Raw genomic sequence first — 20,423 nt, forward strand, 5'->3', positions numbered from 1 at the left:
GTTCCTCCGGCGGCATCTTTCCGCATAGCAGAGCTGCGTGTCTGCATTCATTCGACAGAAATTTCTACATTGCTATGTTCTAAAGTCACAGCTTTTGAAAGAAGGGGGTCGCGGAAGGGTCACTGCTCATAGTGTGGGAATTTGCTCGCCATAGTTAGATGGATGGAGGAACTTTGTTTAGAGTACTGAGAGACGCGAATAGCACGCAGTGGGCTTCACCCACGTAGATGGCAGACATAAAAAAATTTTATCTTTTCCGAAAGCGAACGTTTTGAACGCAAACGGTTACTGGCACTTTGAGAAATATTTGCATGGCATGGATGTAAATTTATCCAATTTCCATCGTGGCATGTGCAATGTAGTTTTAAACGAGGTACAGCATTGGTGGCAGCATGGTTTAGAGCTGCTGTGCATGACGTCAAGGATAAGATTCTCACTCATTGCCCAAAAGTCTGACCAGATATGAATGAGAAAAAAAGAAACACAAGTGTAATTCTTCCACTGCGTTTCTCTATAACACACATGTGATGCAAAACCCGACATCTTAATAATATATAATATTATCTAGCACAGTTACCTTCATGCATTTGACACTTATAACGTGTTTTCGTACCTATATTGCTTCTTTAGGTCTGATACACACTTCTAATGCAAATTGTCACTTCATAAGAATCGAGCCGTAAATGTACAAAGTAGATAAGAAACGAATATCTCCGCTATTTCCATTAACACATATCAAGTATTCGATAATACGAGTTATAGCCATTGTGAAGCATATATGCAGATTCGGCAGCGCTACAACATGCTTATAGCTCATGCATAGTCGCATATATCACCCGGAGATCAGGCACTTTTATTTTCCTGCACGCTGCGCATACGCTGAGATGTACCCACTCGCATATGATCGCGTCAAATGTATTTTTACCTTGAGTACAATGCGAGATCGTGAATTTACATCGACAACCGGTTACTAAAGCCGGCCCACAACGAATACCAGTGTTTTCGGCAAACACGACGCATCGCGTTATTCCTGCTGCACACACCACGCACAATATTCCCAGTTTCACCGTCCGTAAAAATGAAACAATATTGTCGATGCCTTTCAACGCACACCACACAAATGTGCAGTCAACACTTCACATTTTCGAAGACGATGCCGCTGGTTTTCGCACAGGCCGCCACGTGTGTTCACTTCTCCGAACTAAACAGCCAGCCAGCGTGGCGAATATTTCATCACGCACTTTATCACACACCTAGATGTTCTCTATAACATACCACAGCTAATGTTGTCACTGTGAGATGAAGGTTAAGCTTTCAAAAATTGCCCGCAGCTTCCCTCGGGGGAACACTGAGGAGGATGCGGACCATATAATTGGTTAACGGGGTGTTAAAGTGCGACTTACTTGGGTCGATGGCTAAATTGGTTAACGTGGTTGTGAAATGGGGTGTTAAATTGCGACTTACTTGGGTCGATGGCTAAATTGGTTAACGTGGTTGTAGGAGGGGGTGTTAAATGAGTGAACACGTACACACGTATGCGAAAGGGCGGCGCTGGTCGAAGGGACGTCGATCATTGTGTTTGTGGATTCGTTGGAATTCATTTCACCGCGACCTTGGACGTCGATGCGCCGTACAAACCAACCGACGAGCGGCAACTGAGCGAGCGAGCGCCGACCTTGAGTATTTATACAGCACGACGGCGCATGCACTGTCAGCTGTTGAATGTTCTCGAAGCGCGACGCCACATGCGCGTCCACTGGAGAATCAGGAGAATTGTAGATGTCGAACGCGGTGTGTAGAGGAGGAAGGGTGCACAGATGGTGGAGGAGTGAAGCGCGCGCGGTGTGTAGAGGAGGAAGGGATGCACAGATGGTGGAAGAGTGGGCGACGGCGTGACGGCGCATGCGCGCGCGTCAGCTGTCGAATGTTCGAGAAGCGGTGCGGACGGCGCACTACAAGGCGCGAGTATAAGATGCTCCGCATCTAAAAGAAAAAGAAAATTGCCCCAAGCCCCGCGCGACTGTACCCCACTCAGCCACCGGTGGGAGCGTTTTGCCAACCACCGCCTTGCACGTGCACCGGTGACGTCACGCTGTGACGTACCCCAGTAGAGGTCTATTATGAATTTTTACTCAGCGGAGAAAATTTCTTTCTTCGAAGCACGTACGGTTTTTGTTTGTATCTCCATCCAATTTCTATGTGGATGACATTCATAACCTTTAATGCATATACACTTAAGTATGCGGAAATTATACGTATATACAAGGTCGAAATAATTCGAACGAAATAGACATTCGTCATAACTCAATGGCTGACGCGTAATGATGCTGAGGACGAGGTCACTGCTTTGATTCCTAACGAAATTTGAGAAACGCCTGCGGGTTTACTTATATTTGAGCGCATATGAAAAATGTCATGTAAGACAGAATGAGTCTGTAAAATAGCAGGCTGCGAACATTGTTTTAGTGTACCTTCAATAGGTTATTACGCTGACGCTCTAACATTATCGACAAAGTTAATCCTATGAAGACTCGTATACCAGTGAAACTGTGTTCTGGAAATTCTTGCCTATTACACGGGTTGTCGTATGCATGCCAAGACAGCCACAGGTTTGCTTTAAAATGCAAAAAAAACATGCTGGTTTAGACGTTGCAGTTACCTTGCATAAAGTCCTTCCGAAGTCGACAATTTCGATCTAGTAGTCGGCGATTATAGAACGCTGCACGATTGGTTGCACTTACTTTCTTGGAGTTACTGCAGTGGTTACCACTGCAGAGACGGTACTAATTTAGTTTTATATTACTTAACGCATTGAAATATTAGAAGCTGGTTTCAGTCGAAGCTGTAAATGTAGAAATATACCGCTATAGACGGTTTTACGCAACAGTGAACGGGCGCTGCCACGTTTGAACACGTGATCTAATGGCATATTTTTTCCACTTCTTCACCGTCTCCGATGGCCGGCCGATTCGCCGCCACCACTCCCGGGTTGAAGGCCAGCAAAGCGGGCGCAGCGCATAGTCTGCGCCGCCAGTTTATCTCTCTCTCTTTTTTTTTGTTTTTCCCCCTTTTAGACATTGCACCGTGTCGCCATTAGGTGCCCTTTTCCTTCTTCAAGAATCACTACCACTACCGTTTATCGCCGTAGGCTGCTCGGCAACGTCAGCCACATTGCGGCCGTGCCACCGGGGAGAAGGCCGTGGCGCTTCGGTGCGGTGGCGCCACCTAGTTTTGCAGAGACAAACAAGCTTCGGAAAACGGTCTATAGTAGTGTCAGGGTTTTTCTATGGGTTTCCAGGTCGCGGGATCAAATCCCGGCTGCCGCGGCTGCATTTCAATAGAGGCCAAATTGTTGTAGACCCGTGTGCTGAGATTTGGGTGCACGTTAAAGAACTTCAGGTGGTCAAAATTTCCGGAGCCCTCCACTACGGCAACTCTCATGATCATATGGTGGTTTAGAGACGTTAAACCCCACATATTGATCAATTTCTATGGGTTTCCTATAGCTACGAAAAGATAGTATCTTCTGATAGCTATGAGATAACTCCACAATATTCAAGAAGACCCAGAAATCTCTTTCGCCATGGCACAACGCTCTGTTTTGTTGCATTATATACTACTTTGCTCAACTTCAATGACTTTGCCCGTTATTTAGACAGTCGTAAAATCTCTTTCGATGCATGTGAAATATCCCTTTCTGCATCATGTAACCTGGAGAATAGCGAACGAATAAGTTTACGTTCCACGCTTCTCTTGCATGAGGAACACCTTTGCACGCACAGTTGGTTGTGCTGCTCTCACAAAGCCTTCGTTACGCTTGGCCGGTGACCGACAAGTTGCGACAGCGTATGGTAATGTTAGCCAGGGTTGTCCGGTCATTGAAAAACTGTTCTTACCGATTGGAAAGCTTCCTGCATTCGGCCCATGTTTCTGGAACTTGCGAAAGCCAACTTTTTTTCAGCAGGCGGCGTCACGGAACACATTGAATAACCGATGAAGCCTATACGGCGCACTCTCTTTCAAAACAGAAGCAGGCTTGGTTGCGTAAAAGCAAACCTTGTTGATGGTTATATTAGTTTTCTGCGCGTTCATTTAGCGCTATACGCATGTATAGGAAGGACGTACAGTATTCATGGATAGAAACTGCAGACAATTTAAGGCTTAGTAACACACATACTTTCGTTGCTAGCATCTTCAAATTGGGAGATACCAGTGTAATTTCAGCTCTAACGCGTAGATCAGCGACAACATTATCATAAGTGACCAGGTTCGAACTTCCTCGCGACATGACGTGTTCATCTCCAGCTATTGCACACTTGTTACACTGAAGAAAAAATAATAAAGATGTCACGTTTGAATCAGTGAATACTCTACACGCGCCCATTCGCATGCTTTATGGCGATAAAGACTGCGTGAACACTGGCGATCTCACGTGATCAGCGCCGCCTTGCTATCAGTACTGCTTACGACGCATGCGCGGCAGGGCCCTGGAAAGTTAGGAGTGAGAACCGAGCAGTACCTTTTGCCGCTACAATGAACAATTCTTGTGTACTTGCGGACAGCTTTTCTCGGCAATGAACGGAAAGCTACCGGGGAGAAGCTTCTGCACATGTATACGATATAGCGCTACGCGACCTAGTCCGGTATGCCACGAGTTCCGTACCGGTGTGGGCAGTGATGGCCGAGTGCGACCAGCGTTTCACATCGACGCAGACGCTACTTGGCGTTCGAGGTAACATAAAATTAAAAAATGCGAAGTGACAACGAACAAGTTAAAACAAATATGAATATCTTACTGGTGTGGGCTGTGTCCTGTGTCAGATAGCTACATGCAAAAAATGAAGGCAGCCTTTTTCATGTCTCCCTTAGAAAAAAAGAACACTGTTGTGGGACTAGATTCGTTAGCGGTAGGATATGCGCGATTTGACTCTGTTGCCTTCGTTACAATGCCAAGAAAAGTTGTTCGCGATTATAGTAGATTAGCCTCCGCAGCAAGGGCGTAGGCACTTTTTTTTTTCGTAGATGGGCACCACTTTTACCTGAAGTAGAGCAGGGCCGGGAGATGTCGCCTAGGGTAATTTGGTGCTTTGTACACCATGGTAAAATGAAGAAGAAGGAGGGGGGGGGGGTCTTACTTTCTGGCTACGGCTATGCCACTGATCTTCAGAGGAGCCAAAACAGCGCGCTGCCTGCCGCTACGCAATAAATAAAGAGAAAAAGTACACAATGTTCTCACCATATCTTTATTATGTAATCATTCATGCAACAAGTTCAATGCCATGAGTGATGATATGAAAGCCATGCAAACAAACAAAAAAATATTAAAACACGTTTTCAGGACCTCGAACAATGTGATGAGTCATTCTATGTTACGTATATGTACAAAACAGAAGAGACAGTTCGAAAACACTTCGTTGAGCAGACAGTCATTCGGCGCATAGACACTGGTGTTGTATACACTGCGAGTACCAATTGCTGGTTGTAAAGTGGTATACAAAGCAGATGGATGCGAAAAAAAAAATAAAAAAAAATCTTGTAGTCTCACGCATCTTCAGTTGAGAACGCCGCGAGCTCGGGTTATTGCGTGCAAAACAAAGTATTGCGAGAAGTATCCTTCGGAAACAAACTCGCAACAATGAAATTCTCAAACTTATTGTCATCGCCGTAGCGAAACCACCTTCGCATTATTCTACACGAAGCGTTAGCTTGTACAATTGAAATACATTGCCCAATATCGAGTAGTGTACTCCACTCCACTGGTTAACTTTTTGGCGGTATCACGACCCGTATACAGTAGAGCACTAGTTCCAAACCCGAAGGACGTAAAAAAAAAAAAAGAATTTCTCAAGAACAGAGCTCGTGTGAATGATAACATGTTGTGATCTTCACTGAATTGCAAAAGCTAGAACACGGCTAGATCAAAGCTGCCTACAGCTGATTCTGTGGTCCTGTACATGAAGTCCCGTGTTCGTTCTCTCACCATTTTCACGGCGCGTCGTGATAATTTTTAACTTGAACAGTAGATAATGTTTTACAAAAGAATGCACTGCAATAGAAAACGGATCAGTTCCACGAAGCTAGGAATCAATAAATGGTGACGGGATAGGAAAATGACGTCAGATGTTATCACCAGCGATAGCACAGTTTTACGTGACTGTAAACCTTGGCCGCGCCAGGCGAACGGTGATCTGTCTGTATACTACCAAGTAGAATGCCAAGCAATCAACGCAACGATGATGGAATTCTAACTACAGGAAGGGTTTGCACGTTTGAGTACATCAGTTTATGATATACGAGCCGAAGCACAAGTTATCGGCGCAGCGCTCGTTATCTATAAACCAGCTTTTGCTCGATCATCAGGTTGCGCATTTCATGTAATGAAACCGAACTGAGAGTAGTGCCTCATTTGTTTTTTTTTTTTGCTGCTTCTGATAACCGTCGACAGCGAAACGCGCAAAGAAGTGGGCGGGTTCATTCGGGACTCGTGAATCGAAAGTGTACTTAATTGCAATCCCTACACCGTGAGCACGACAGATCTTGCTATGCGCCGGGAGCGCCTTCGGTCGCGCGGGCATTAAAATGACTAGCAATCACGCTTAACAACACGCGAAAACAAAGAAAAACTCGTGACGCACTATCGTCGCGTCCCAGTTGGCACAAGTTCGCAAGAGTCGGTGTCGAGGCTTGAACCGATTCTCGCGTGTCGTGTGTTTTCCCAGTCTGCAGCCGCGAGAGATGTTCCTGACCCTCCTCTTTCTACCTCTCCAAGCAAAAAAAAAAAAAAGGACAAAGAATGGTTTTGTCTCTAAAATCGTCGGTGTAAATACACGTATGTACAACTTCACAGAGGGGGCTTCTTGTAAGCTTCGAGCAGTTACACTCGTAGTGCACCTTCAAGGATCGAGTATACACACTAAGAACACCTTTACAGGTGTAAAAATGGTGCTCAGCTGTCTCGTGACTAACACCCTGGCATTTAAGGAGTAGGCTCGAATCGCAGGTAGCGCAATCTTCTTGTTCACCGGCTTTTCATCGTACTTGACGATTATACATGCGATAGACGGTATGAAAAGTGCAGTAAGTAAAATTTTCGTACATATCGCTGCCGAAATCTCGAGTCGTGTTTTTGCGCACACAAGGTGAACAGAAGAATCATTACAAAGTTTCTTACGACACCTTTTTTCATTGGAAATGTAGTTAGAGCTTGCTGTTGTTTATAATAGAAAGTTTGCAAGGTGTTATTCATGGGGCAACGGAGTATACTTTTAAGGGTATCACCCTAGTGCTCGAATTGAATGAACAAACATGCTGAACGTCGCATTACAGGCGATCGATAGATAGCCAATAGCTGGCAATTTTGTCAAACTAAAACAGTAATTAACCAAAATGGTTATGCTCCGCAAAGTGCTCGACATCATTCTGCGTTCATAAAAAAAATTTGAAATTTCTGCTGATACCCATTTACGAAACGACAAATCGCCGATAAGTTGTAAGCAAACGTCTTCCCAATGTACTGTTTCGCTAGGATGGACTGTTTCTTTAAGATGTCTAATTGGCTATTGTGAAGGTCATAACAGTTCATTTTCTGTTTCAACTGTAATCTGTAATTGATAAGCCTTCCTACCCTAGCTCGTAAGGCTTGACAGACAGCGAACAACATATTCGTTCATCTCAACAACATCCCGACAACAAAAAAGATGGCGCGTGTACAGCAACAACATCAACATGGTCAAAATAATGGGGGCACGCGAAGTGATAACGAAAAGAAGCAAACATCACGGCGTGGTGCGTGTAAGTACAGACCATGCAGTTTTCATGACAAAAATCTACACGTATGACTATGTACAAAGTTGATCACTGCTCTCTGGATACTGTTCAAGCCAGGTAGAGGAAGACACGAAGACACGCGTTTCTTTCTTCTTTTCTTCTTCTTCTTCTTCTGCGCACTACCCTCATGAATTTACAGTTCCCGTCTTCCTTCAAGGACGTGAGCAAGCAACATCACAGCTAGAGTTTGTCACCTTTCATGTTCGAGTGTACACACTAGAAATGCTCAAATACTGCGTTCGAAAATGGGCTCCCGCGTTTCACATTCCACCCTCGTTTCAACGACACAAACTTTGAAAGGGACAAAACACGTTTGCACTCTCCACAAAACTACTGGAAAGGGCAACCCCCAATTCGTGGTTTACAAGTATAAAGCCTCAACTGCACGTCGTAACTCGAAAAATGTTTCATGAACAGAGCAAACCGATCCAGGGTGACCCAATTTTGTCTCAGTATTCTCGACAAACAGCTCCAGCAATCACTGCGTCGATTAAATATGCATTTTGACAGACACGCTGAAATACAATTATCGGGAATCTGATCATCTATTGTTCACCAATTAATCTGCAAACAGTTCCCGCTAACTGCGTGAAGTACAAAGCCCAGGAAAAAGCAGCCTATACCTTTTAATACCGTAAACAGACCAAAATACTGAACCACGCTTTCACGTGGTCAAGGTTTATGAGGGAAAGTCAATTTTACGAATTGAATTCTCATTTCAAATGATAGGCCTATTGCAACCTTTACTTTTTTTCCACTATGTCATCGTGTCATGAAATAAGCATATTTAACAAATCGCAATATCGTGCATGAAAGATGGTGTTGCACATTCCACGTCTATTAAAGTGCTATAGTTGCGTTTCTGAAGTGCGTGAATTTGTTTTTTTTTACACTCATGACGTGTGGCGGTCATCGAGAAGTTGACTGTACGTCTAAACAAACAGTACGGAGATAAAGGTGATATGTGGACATTATGTATAAAGAGGTCTCCTCTATGTGTGTCTGTGTGTGTGTGTGTGTGTGTGAGTGTTTGTGTGTGAAAGTGAATTTCTTTTCAATTGCATTAAACCTGCATACAATACAATAAGCGCGATGTACAATAGCTGAATTTTGCATGATCGATGAAATCCCGTATCTGGTACAACGGATTCGCTTACACTAAACAAGTCGTATAATACATGGACACACACAGATGCCCAGAGCACCATCTTCGCAGGAGTGTACTTCGTTTCAGCCTAACACTGAGGCATATTAAGTTGCCTATCGGCAAAAAAAAAAAGCTTTTTTTTCTAAATAGAGCAGCAAAAGTTTGAATTTTTGTAGAAATTGTTAATTAAAATTAGTCAAATACATTTACTACTAAATATGCATAGTTAATCTTCTTCGCTTTTTGACTCTCGTGGGTTTTCTTTTTACAGTTTTCCTAAAAAGTAGCTGTCAGCATCAGATATCAGGCTGAAACAAGGTAAACGTCTCAGATCAGGTAAAGACCGGCAATATACAAACTTTTAAACTATATACTCAGCTTATGCACGTGTCGTGTGGCCATGCCAGAGATGTTTTTTTCTTTTTTTGTTTTACATAACATAACTTGTTACGTCTAGTGTCTGAGCGTCGTACTATAGACACACTCACACGCTTAAATGACGTAAGCAGTTTGCGTAAATCAAACTCGGGAAGCAAAAAAAAAAAAGTATTCGTTTTCGAACGCCTTCCCGGGGCCACACATTACCTTGCTACAAGGTACACAATACTAGTTAACAAGCTGACACAATCAGTACTAAATCCTTTGGGACTCATGTTTGGCTTGTCTATCACACCGGCGGATCTCAGCCGGCTTCTCAACTAACGCTCACTGCAACGTAGCTGCAAAGCAGTTTTGCACAGGAAACAAAGCTGAGGGTAGCGTTTGCTTTCGTTCTTTTTAGCACTTATCGAGGCTGAGACAGTCTCAGTGAGCTGGTGTCAACTGCAAGGTCACGATTAGTCTGTAGGCCAAGTGCAATTGAGCCGTTTCGTCACACATTGATGACAATGTGACTCTCTAGTAACGTTTCTTATCCAGGAGCTGTAAGCCGGTCGCCCGACAAACGCCATTTAGCTTGTAGCTTCTTCGACAAAGTACGCTCCACAAGACAAAAGCGTGAGCTGCCAATGTGGTGCAACATCATGCTTTCGTCGATGACGTCGTTCTCGACGTCGGCTTATCCAACAGAGGTGAGGTCAACCTGTTCTCGTGAACCTCAATTGATCACATAAGATACGGCAGGGATCGATCCCATGACATCGGTCAACGGCGTCCGGGACTGCATGTCGGAACTGAGAGGTGAGACCTCACAGAAGACCGAAGGGAAGGACGTGGTAGCGCCACTATAATCCCAAATGCCTCTCATCAACAACGGGCGTTTGGCAGGCGGCTCAGTTTACCTCGGCCTGGCGTGCATTATAAGCCTTGCAGCCAAAACAGAACTGAGATACTGGCTACAGGTACAGCTACAGGGTGTGAACGACCTCCGGCTGTCTGGGTAACCGAGGGGCCGGCCCCGAACATCTCCGTGGAAGACGGTGCTGCTGTGGCACTTGCGGAGGAAGACACGTCGTGCCGGCGGCGCCGACGTCGGGGCCACGTCGCGACAGGAGCAGTCCCGTAGCTGGCGCTCTCTGCATGCATTGCAGCCCGAGACGGCGGCCCTCATCGGCCCGTCTCGTAGGAGCTCTTCCGGATGTTGAGGCTGATGCCGCCGGCTTCCGACTCCGAGTCACCGTTGTCGGGCTTGTAGTAAACGGGGAAGACGTCGTCGTCGTCGCCGTCCTGGTTGTAGCTGGGCAGCGCCAGAGGCACCTGAGAGTCAGTGTGCTTGGGGCTGTGCGTCTCCATGCGGTGCATCTGCAGCTTGGGTCCCCACTCGGCCGTAGGTTGGGAAAGCATCTTGATTCGCTGCGTGAAGTATGTGTGGGCAAACTGAACGTCACTGGGGTAAGAGAGAAATGCATATGCACAAGATAGGGGCTCTTGAGGTCAACAGAAAGCTGAAGGCGACCAAAAAACCACTGAACTTTCTAAGAAAAACAAACTTCGACAAGCAGCTGCATGTCACGTACCCCGCCAGCGTGATGGACATGTGACTGACGGCATGTTTGTGTATGTGCTGTGTTATGTGCTATCTTCCTCTCTTCTAGTGCCGTCGAACACGATTGTCACCGAGGAAATATATTGAACGGTGCGGAGGAATATGACAATAGTAATAAAAGAATACACACATCGAGAGACGTTCTATATGGTATTTGAATTTTTCTTTTAAGGGTCTATATTTAAGCTCTTTCAGCAAAATTGGTAGACATTCTTATCACTTGCAGAACATTTAAAAAGCCAAGATACCTTCCTAAGTATTTGGTTGATATTTCAGCCATGTTATGTGGAAGTGACCTACCGAACATGAACATATTACCCCTGCATTTGCGAGTCTTTAGCAGCGTTCTAGAAGCCCGCCATGTTGGCGCTCTTTTCGTTTAAAACGCAAAAACTGTCTGTCATCCAGCAGCAATTCACCAACCAGACGCGAACATACTTTGTCAGACTGTTTGACGTCATGCAGATGCAGGAACATTAATACGGCGTCACTACAAGTATTACGTTCTTACATATTTCCCTGCTAACCAAGCCCACAATTTTTAGCACGTTATCTTCGTGTACATGGTTAACTAACACAAGCTAACTTTCAATTAACCAGCTAACCTGAGCAGGTCACGTCATGCATAGGATAAACCACAGCGGTGAACAGTCATACCCAGCCATTCAGGACATCAATTTTAGTTCACCGTTTTTCACACCACGTGGCATACAGACCTTCATGCTGTACATCATAATGTACATCACATCTGCAGACTTTTCTTGAGCTTTTCCCATGATCAACGGCCACTTTCTCATCAATTTGCCGACTGGTGATTTTCTTTACCCTTGTAATGCTGCTTTCCTGCACCATAGATTTGGGAAAGCTCTCCAGAAAAAATCCCAGTCAGCGTAATCCCACGAAATTAAAAACACAAAGACAAGTTGTCTTACCATACATGACACTAGAGAGCAATCAGCAAATAACTTATCGTTGCGCTACAATTAGCTTTACAAAAATCACCCCATAAATTTTCAATGGATACACAAACGTGTCTCGGAGAAAAAAATTCATCCAGCGAATTAGAACTATTCGCGCTGTACAGCATAAGAGCGTTGTCAGTAATAAGTGCCTTAACTGCAATTAGCAAAAAATCAAGTATTGCTCAGTAATCATTTTTTTTTGAAGAACGCTGCCCTTAACGTTGGCGTCCAGCGCTTCCCCTTGGGATCCACTTTGCCGCACTGGTCGATGTCCCAGATTGCTGGACATAAACAGTAACAGAATTGTTAACTAGTGATGGGAAACTGACTAGGGGAAGGTGGAGAGTGAGATGTAGAGACGAAATTAAGAAGTTTGCAGTGATAAAATAGAATCACAGGACAAGGTAAACTGGAGACTATTGGGGGAGACCTGCGTCCGGCAGTGGACTAAAACAGGCTAACAATGATGATAATGAATTTTATGTTACGTTTAAGCGTTGATTTAGGGCATGTTTACAGTCATTGCTGCAAATTATCGCGTATTTATTGGTTTCGTTTTTGTCGCTCATATGCTAATGTGTGACCAATTGACTCGTAGAACAATGCAAGCGCAATTCGCTGACACTCACCTCTTTTAACGTTCCCCTGGCGTTGTAGATCTTCATGGCAGCCACGATCGGGATGGCGCTAATCGAGGTGAAGGAGAACAGGAATCCGACGCCGGTGGCCCAGGTGGGGAATTCGTAGTCGCCGTACTTTGTCGAGGGCATGTCGATCCAGGAGAACACCAAGATGGCCTGCGATCGACAGGTCACGTGCACAACGCGGTGTCCTAAGTATGCTTGTGTTTCATGAACAGGTGGTCGGAAACTCTAGGTAGAGACCTCTCAATTACAGTGAAAAATCTGACAGGGGCATTGGAGCAGTTTGAAGTTTATTTCTCCACAGTTTCACAACGTTTATATTTTCTTTCACACTCATGCATGAATCACGTGCAATATGTGTGTGTAATGAGGGAAAAACCAGTTAACTTTAGTGTGTGTGCACTGCGGCTATGAGAACCATATCGGCGTCCATATAGGCTGTCGTATACAGGCCCTGCACTGTTCATACTTCCTTCACTTCCTTACTTGTCTCTGTGAGAGGTTTATGCAATTTAGTTAGAAGTGCAATTTTCTTTCACTATACTAAGATTTACATGTACAGATGGTTTTATAAACATTAGATAACGTTGATTTAAACACTTCGATGTGGAGAGAGCCGCGTGTATCATCAGCGTTTGTTATTCTTGAAGGTGTCATCTCTTAAAATTAACTGTCGTTAGCGAAACACAAGCATGTAGCGTTGTCCATCGATAAAAAAAAAACAGCACATTCACGAGGTGAATGATGACGAGTGGGGCGAAGCTCTCTACAGCCCGTCCTCGTGGTAATACGAGTGCGTAAGACCAACGAGGAATTGGCAAATGCCAGTGCCTCGTCCACCGACGTCTGAGAGCTCAACATCGTTCAGAAGTACGAGGCCAGACCACCCGAAATGAACGCATGCCGGACTGATGGACCCTTCGTCCCACTCATTATCATTCACTGCGTGGATATGCTGTGACACCGTTTTTATTGACACGCAATGTAATGCAAGTGGCTACTACGATGACTACAAGGACAAGGGACGTACGACCCACGGAATAAGGAGCTTCGCCCCTAATAGAAGCGAGATAACGGCTTATAGAAGCAATCCATGACGAGAAGTATATCTTATGTTTTAGCCATGAACCTCGCAATAAAATTCAAGTGAGATCTGAAGTTAGTTTTACTCTCAACGACGTGAACTTCCAAAAGACGCCAGCGGTTATTGCCCTCATGGGCTGTAGTGGCACGCCGAACAGCCCGAAGTCGAAATCACCCTCTCTCGTCAGTGCGAAATGGCGCTTGTTATGCGAGATAATTCGCATGGGCTGTAATCGGCATTCGTGATTTCACGAAGATATTGAATAAAATGTCTCACCGAGATAAGCGTGGGCACCAGGTACTTCCAAACCAGCCTCCAGTAGTGCACGGGGAACGGATAATGACCCAGCATGACTTTGATGTCTTCCATGAAGCGATCGACACCTGCGAAAGCAGAACAAGCATTAGCTTCGTGACAAGTATTCCGTCAGAAAAAGCGTTGAGTCTGGAGGAACGCGGAACAAGTTTTCAGCGTTCGAAACATTGCTAAGTTTATAAATAACAGGCGAGACACTATTTATGAGATTTTATTATACTCAAAGTTGATCTTGCTCCACATACAATTACTTAAATGCCCCGCCGTGGTGGTCTAGTGGCTAAGGTACTCGGCTGCTGATCCGCAGGTCACGGGATTGAATCCCAGCTGCAGCGGCTGCATTTTCGATGAAGGGGAAAATGCTGTAGGCCCATGTGCTCAGATTTGGGTGCACGTTAAAGAACTCCAGGTGGTCAAGATTTTCGGAGCCCTCCACTACGGCATCTCTCATAATCATATGGTGATTTTGGGACGTTAAACCCCACATATCGAACGATACAATTGTCTAAATATGAAACTTGTACGTGCATGAACTGCTGCCTTTCCACAGGGTAGATCTGGCATTGGACTAAGTCTAAACGCCTGTTATTGTCACAGCTTGCTACAAACTCATTTGTGTATAACTTCCTTATGCAGTTTTTGCTGATTTATTGTTTATTGACCCATTTTACAAGGCTGCATTTGTTACGACATAGTATGCAGTCACTCACCGTAGACCCAGGCAATCACGATGATTTCTGTCAAGCCGATCATCAAGGCAGAGAAGCTGGCACAGTAGTTGTCCATCAATTGCAGCACGTACATGCCACCCTGTAGAAAGAAAGATTTCAGACAGACACTCCTTAATATAAAGGTGCGATTACCATGCAAAGGGAGAAAGGAAGGAGGCTTAAAATGAAAAAGAAAGGCACAGGAAAAGAGCAGACGTATGCGCTAAGTATATATGCATCATTCACAGATCACTCAGGTCTTTACCGTACTAGTTTTAACCAATAACTATTTTTCCAGTCTGATCCTGTTAGTCGTCGATGCAACAAAAGACAGAATAACATCACATTCATTGGAAACGAAAGTCAGTCCCACAGCTATTCGTCAAATATTATACATGTATAGGTCATGCGAAACCCTGCATATCTTTGACGTCGCCGTTGTGCATGTTTGTTATGAAATGTTGAGGACGGGCTAGTCACTAGTGAAGTGAGGAGGTGAACTAAGATATAACGTTTCTACATGTAACTTCTTCATGAGAGAGTTAAACCAGCTATTAAGGCTATCCACTTAATTTCTTCACCCCTGAACAAATATTTGTGCAGGTGCTTTAATTCAACTGTGATGTAATGCATTAAGAATTCAAGTGAGGAGTCTGTTAATACCGACATCGACTTTAGCAAAAAAGTTTCGCTTCCTGAATATAGTGAGGGTCAACAAAGCTAGTCGTTTTAATAAAACACTGAACCAGGAATGATTTCATTGCTGCTTCACATGTTGCATCAGCGCATACCAAGAAGCCACACTCTGAACAATGCTGAATCGAAGAAGGAGATAAAATAGTGACAAAGAAATAGATGTTTCTGGTATGCTTCATGCGGTATTGCATCCAGCTTTACCTGAACACTGACTAATTTAATGTCCTTCTGATGAGACCGATGCTTGCGCATTCGCAAAGTCCGCGGCTTCAATTCAGTCCCCGGTTATATTCTAATGAACGGTTAGAAAACCGGATTCCCACACTGACTAGGGTCATATCATGCAAAGTAGAAAAAAAAGAGCCCAGCTTTACTTGAACACTGACTAATTGAATGTCCTTCTGATGAGATCGATGCTTTCGCATTCGCAAAGTCCGCGGCTTCAATTCAGTCCCCGGTTATATTCTAATGAATGGTTAGAAAACCGGATTACCACACTGACTAGGGCCATATCATGCAAAGTAGAAAAAAAGAGCCCAGCTTTACTTGAATACTGACTAATTGAATGTCCTTCTGATGAGACCGATGCTTTCGCATTCGCAAAGTCCGCGGCTTCAATTCAGTCCCCGGTTATATTCTAATGAACGGTTAGAAAACCGGATTCTCACACAGACTAGGGCCATATCATGCAAAGTAGAAAAAAAAGAGCCCAGCTTTACTTGAACACTAACTGATTGAATGTCCTTCTGATGAGACCGATGCTTTCGCATTCGCAAAGTTCGCGGCTTCAATTCAGTCCCCGTTTACATTCTAATGAACAGTTAGAAAATGGCATTCCCACTTTGACTAGGGCCATATCATGCAAAGTAGAGAAAAAGAGGGCTATAAGACATGGAACGATGGAACAAACGCGAGAATGAGAGCAGAAGTCTCGAGGAATTCACCCAGCAATCACTCACGTTTGTGCAGATGACGAGTCCCGCGAAGAAGAGTGTCGTGCAGACTCCGAGCAACACGAGAGGCTTTCTATGCTGAAGCTTCTCTGGCCAGGTGTCCACGATGGTTGTAACGACCGTCTCGATAATCGTAAACTGTAGAGGAGAGTTGAAAAAGACAGCAAGAACAAAATGATTTGAGCATCATTCAAAGGAAACTATAAATACTTGAAATTCATGTGCCTCCCATACCGTAAGTTTGATGCAGATTTAGAAATTGTGATCTGAGTTCCAGCTAATTCATTCAAGAGTAACGTGTAAGACATTTACCTGAGTTCCCATTCCCAGGGTCATCAGCATGAAGAAAAATAGAAACGCCCAGAGAGGTGGCAGGGGCAAGTGAGTAACCGCTTCAGGGTAAGCCACAAATGCTAATCCGGGTCCTGTTTAAAACAATACAAACAAGATCAGTTCACTGCATGCAAAGGACTCACTGAGCCCCGGAAGTAGCAGTTACGAACAAAGTTAAAGAACTTAACAACGTGAAGAAGGTACATCACAGAAATCATGTTTGAAAGTTGACGCTGTATGGTGGACCAATAATCAATCAGTTCCACTGGGAAAACCATAATACTGCGGTTTCAGCACTTACCTTGCATTTCATTTTTCTGTCACAAATAACAGAAAGTTTTGTTCAGCGCTTTCAAAGCGCAATCAATCAGTACACATCGCCAGAAAGAACAAAGTTTAATGCTTTCAGCCAGCGCATGTACGTACACACACAACAGAGAATCGACGCCCAAATTGTCAACGCTCTCATCGCACGTTCTGAATCGGGCACACTCGAATCATTCCAAACACTCCGGTCTGGAACAACAAGAGTTTTAATCACCTCCATGAATCGTACATACATGGCGAAAAAATCGGGGAAAAAAATGAAAACTGGCTCGATCACAGGCATCGTAAGCCCGGCGAGCCAGAATTGCTGGTCACTCGATGTCTTCCATTGTCCACCATCTTCCAGTGTCATCTTGCTTTGCTGGATCGTGTCGAATACGTGGTACGTGCCTTACATAAGCTTAGCCGGTGACTTACCTTCGCGCTCATGAGTTCTTCCTGACTCTCTGTACAGCAGGATTTGGTTTTCTAGAGCAGCACCGCCGTCCATGAGCGGGCGAGAATTAATTTATCTACAATCGAATACACCCTGCTGGGGGAAATTTGACGGCGTATAAGTGCCAATGAAAGAGACATCATTTGAATCTCTGTGGCCATTTTGTTGCTCTTTCTGTTCAGAGAAGCTTCGTGAACTGTCACGTCCTGGGCAACGACTCGGGTATGAGGAAAGCCCATCGAAGCTCCTCTTAAAGCCACCGTAAAAACAGCGGAAACACTTTGCCAGCGTAGCTGGTGCCTGGCATCCACAAATGGATCCGTAGGTGCTGCGCACGAAAAGCAAACTTCCGCCAGAGTTCCACAGGGTAGCTACAGCGGCGCCACTCGCCCCTGGGCCAACCACATAGTGCGCTCGCTCACCGTCAGGTGGCGCGTCGATCTCAATGATCACGACATTGCGCAATGCAAATCCGCTTTTGTTTGTTCTGGCGTGAGCAGCCGGCACGACTGATTGCGGGACGTCACAACGAAAGGCACACGCATAGCAGTAGTAGGTTTTTGCAGTGTCTCTGAGTAGCAATTACCTTGAGCAGCGACTTCAGACACGTTCACACCCAGCTTGTGTGCCATGAAACCGACTATGCTAAATATGACAAATCCGGCGAAGAAGCTGGTGCCGCAGTTGCCGAAGCAGATGAAGAGGGTGTCCCTGCGAAGAGAGGGTGCAAAAGAAACGAGAACGGTGGTCAGCCAAACCCACACTGATCAGCCAAACGATCCTGCTCAGTAGAAAGACCAGCACAAAACAAACAAGGAGAAGCAAAAAGCTCCCGTCGTGTCAACACGTAATTGCACAGACCACCAATGCATCATAACAATTCGAAGGCAAAACGACGCATCAGTCAATCGCGACAACGCAAAAAAACAAACAAACACTGCGAATTCAACAAAAGATCGGCACACAAGAAGACACCAAAGACAAGTGCCGCACCACACACTGCATTTTGTTCTGACAAATGCATCAAGTCAAGCAAGAAACACAAAAGGAGGATGTAATCGTGCAGTTGCACGTGAAGGTGGCTCACCTGTAGCAGTTGTTATGGAAACGGTTGTAGCTGGCTAAAGTAATAAGGCCTCCCCAGCACGGAGACAAGGAAAAGAAGATCTGCATTGCAGCGTCACCCCAGACCTGAGACGACACAGGGAAAAGAATCTATGCAGTCGTAATAGGGTTGCCTGCAGTTCACGCGCCCTCGCCAGACTCGCGTGCCCTTGTGCAAGGCAGGAAGGAAGTAAGAATCTCTCTTTGTTTTCTTTTTCGTTTTTTTTAGTAGACGAAAAAGACGCGCCTTGTCTACAGTTACGTCGCAGTATGTCTACGATTAGTTGGTCGATGGCTAGTTTGATAAGCTGACAGTTGTTAGAACTCCGCACCAGCGACGAGCTCACATTAAGGCGCTTCACTTACCAAAGGGACCTGAAAACAAGCAGTTAGTAACAAGTGCGCCACTATAATCTCAGTAAAAGTGTATAAATAAACACCGAAAACAAAGAACTAGCACAATGAAAGAAAGCTCTGGTGAACATTTGCTGGTGTCTCCATAAGAAGAAAAATATTAGTATCTGGTAAAATTTGCATAAGCAATATAGATTTAATTAAAGCTTGTTTCATGAGATACTATCATTAGAAGTTTCAGTGACAGCAACATGATCCATTGAATAACTTATTGAATAATATTCCGTGTGTTAGAAGTTCTACGTTTCAGCTAACGATCAAGCACAAGAGCAAGGTGAGGATCAGGAACGAAACACAAAATCAAGCAAGGCTTAAGAAATCACAAGTTCGCGCAATTTCTAAAGCGCGAGGCTAGAGAAATCGCGCGGAAACGTGCACGCGTTGTGCCAAAGAAGATGCCTTACCCTAGCTTCCATGAGTCGTTCCCACTGAGGTGTGAGATAAAACATAATGCCGTCGTAAGCGCCTTCGAGAGTGCAACTTCGGACGAGCAGAATGACCAACACAACGTATGGAAACAAGGCTGTGAAGTAGACAACCTGCAAACCACAAAAAAAATTGCAGGTCATAAAAAGAAGAAGAACAAGAAAAAAGACAAGGACTAAAAGTCAAAGTAAAAAGATAGCCTTAAGCATAAGATCGCGGTGAAGCTTCAAGCACGAAAGTGATGCCGACACTCGACCAACCTCGCCAAACGCACTAAAATACGAAAAGTGAAAAAGTTACTTATCCCTATGTAGTTAAAAAGTATATTGAAAGCGTTTTCACTTGTGATTTTTTGTGTGTGAAAAGCTAAAATAAAGACGAAATTAGCTATGAATGCAGGAGAAAGGCGTTAGTATCACTTTTATCCACCTCCAACTCCTTACTTACCCTGATCGTCACCTTTAGACGACAATGCTGATGTTACATGAGTAAATGACTATTAACAATTACACCTGCCAAAGGAAAGGGGCATAGACACGTCAAACTATCCTGGATAGCTTTTTTTCTACAACCACCACATTTGAATCTGTAATTTATACGAGATGGCAAAATAAAGCAATATCAACTTTAATACGCTAAGCTTCATACAAACGGTAGACCGCACTACTTTTTTTTCAACTTCGATGCTCCCAATATGTTAGCGCATTGAGAAACGGTGGATAGAATAGATTCGGAATTCATTTTGGTTGAACGAATGCATCAAACTGCATAGCCGCGGCAGTATTGAATGAACAGTGTAACTGGTGCATGTATCCGTAAGATAACCACTTACAAGTTAAGTTGACACGTATAAATAAATACTAAAACACCCGCACTCACTTTTCCCATTGTCTTGACGCCCCTGTACAAGCAGAAGAACACGATGACCCAGCAGATGAAGAGGCACAGGGCCAGCTGCCACCGCACTCCGCCGAGGTCATGTAGTCCTTCAGTCAGGTCCAGCACATAGTTGCTACAAACAGCAATAAGCGAACGGCGAGAGTGAATTTACGGGCAATTTC

General features: G+C 44.6%; 1 protein-coding gene across 6 annotated transcripts in view; it reads right to left on the minus strand.

Annotated features, from left to right (window-relative positions):
* Positions 1–5,229: 5,229 nt before the first annotated feature.
* LOC119170435 (sodium- and chloride-dependent glycine transporter 1) overlaps positions 5,230–20,423 on the minus strand; it is a 115,562-nt gene continuing 100,368 nt past the window's right edge. For all 6 annotated transcript variants that reach the window (XM_075875472.1, XM_037421604.2, XM_075875445.1 and 3 more), the window contains exons 6-15: positions 20,242–20,374; positions 19,341–19,475; positions 18,506–18,609; positions 18,005–18,129; positions 16,635–16,747; positions 16,329–16,460; positions 14,674–14,773; positions 13,925–14,031; positions 12,550–12,717; positions 5,230–10,765 (exon numbers count right to left, since the gene is read on the minus strand). In XM_075875472.1, coding sequence (XP_075731587.1) covers positions 10,520–10,765; positions 12,550–12,717; positions 13,925–14,031; positions 14,674–14,773; positions 16,329–16,460; positions 16,635–16,747; positions 18,005–18,129; positions 18,506–18,609; positions 19,341–19,475; positions 20,242–20,374 — 1,363 coding nt within the window. In that variant the 3' untranslated portion in view covers positions 5,230–10,519. The remainder of the gene's footprint in view (positions 10,766–12,549; positions 12,718–13,924; positions 14,032–14,673; positions 14,774–16,328; positions 16,461–16,634; positions 16,748–18,004; positions 18,130–18,505; positions 18,610–19,340; positions 19,476–20,241; positions 20,375–20,423) is intronic.

Source organism: Rhipicephalus microplus, chromosome 2, assembly GCF_043290135.1.
Source record: "Rhipicephalus microplus isolate Deutch F79 chromosome 2, USDA_Rmic, whole genome shotgun sequence".
Lineage (NCBI taxonomy): Eukaryota > Metazoa > Arthropoda > Arachnida > Ixodida > Ixodidae > Rhipicephalus > Rhipicephalus microplus.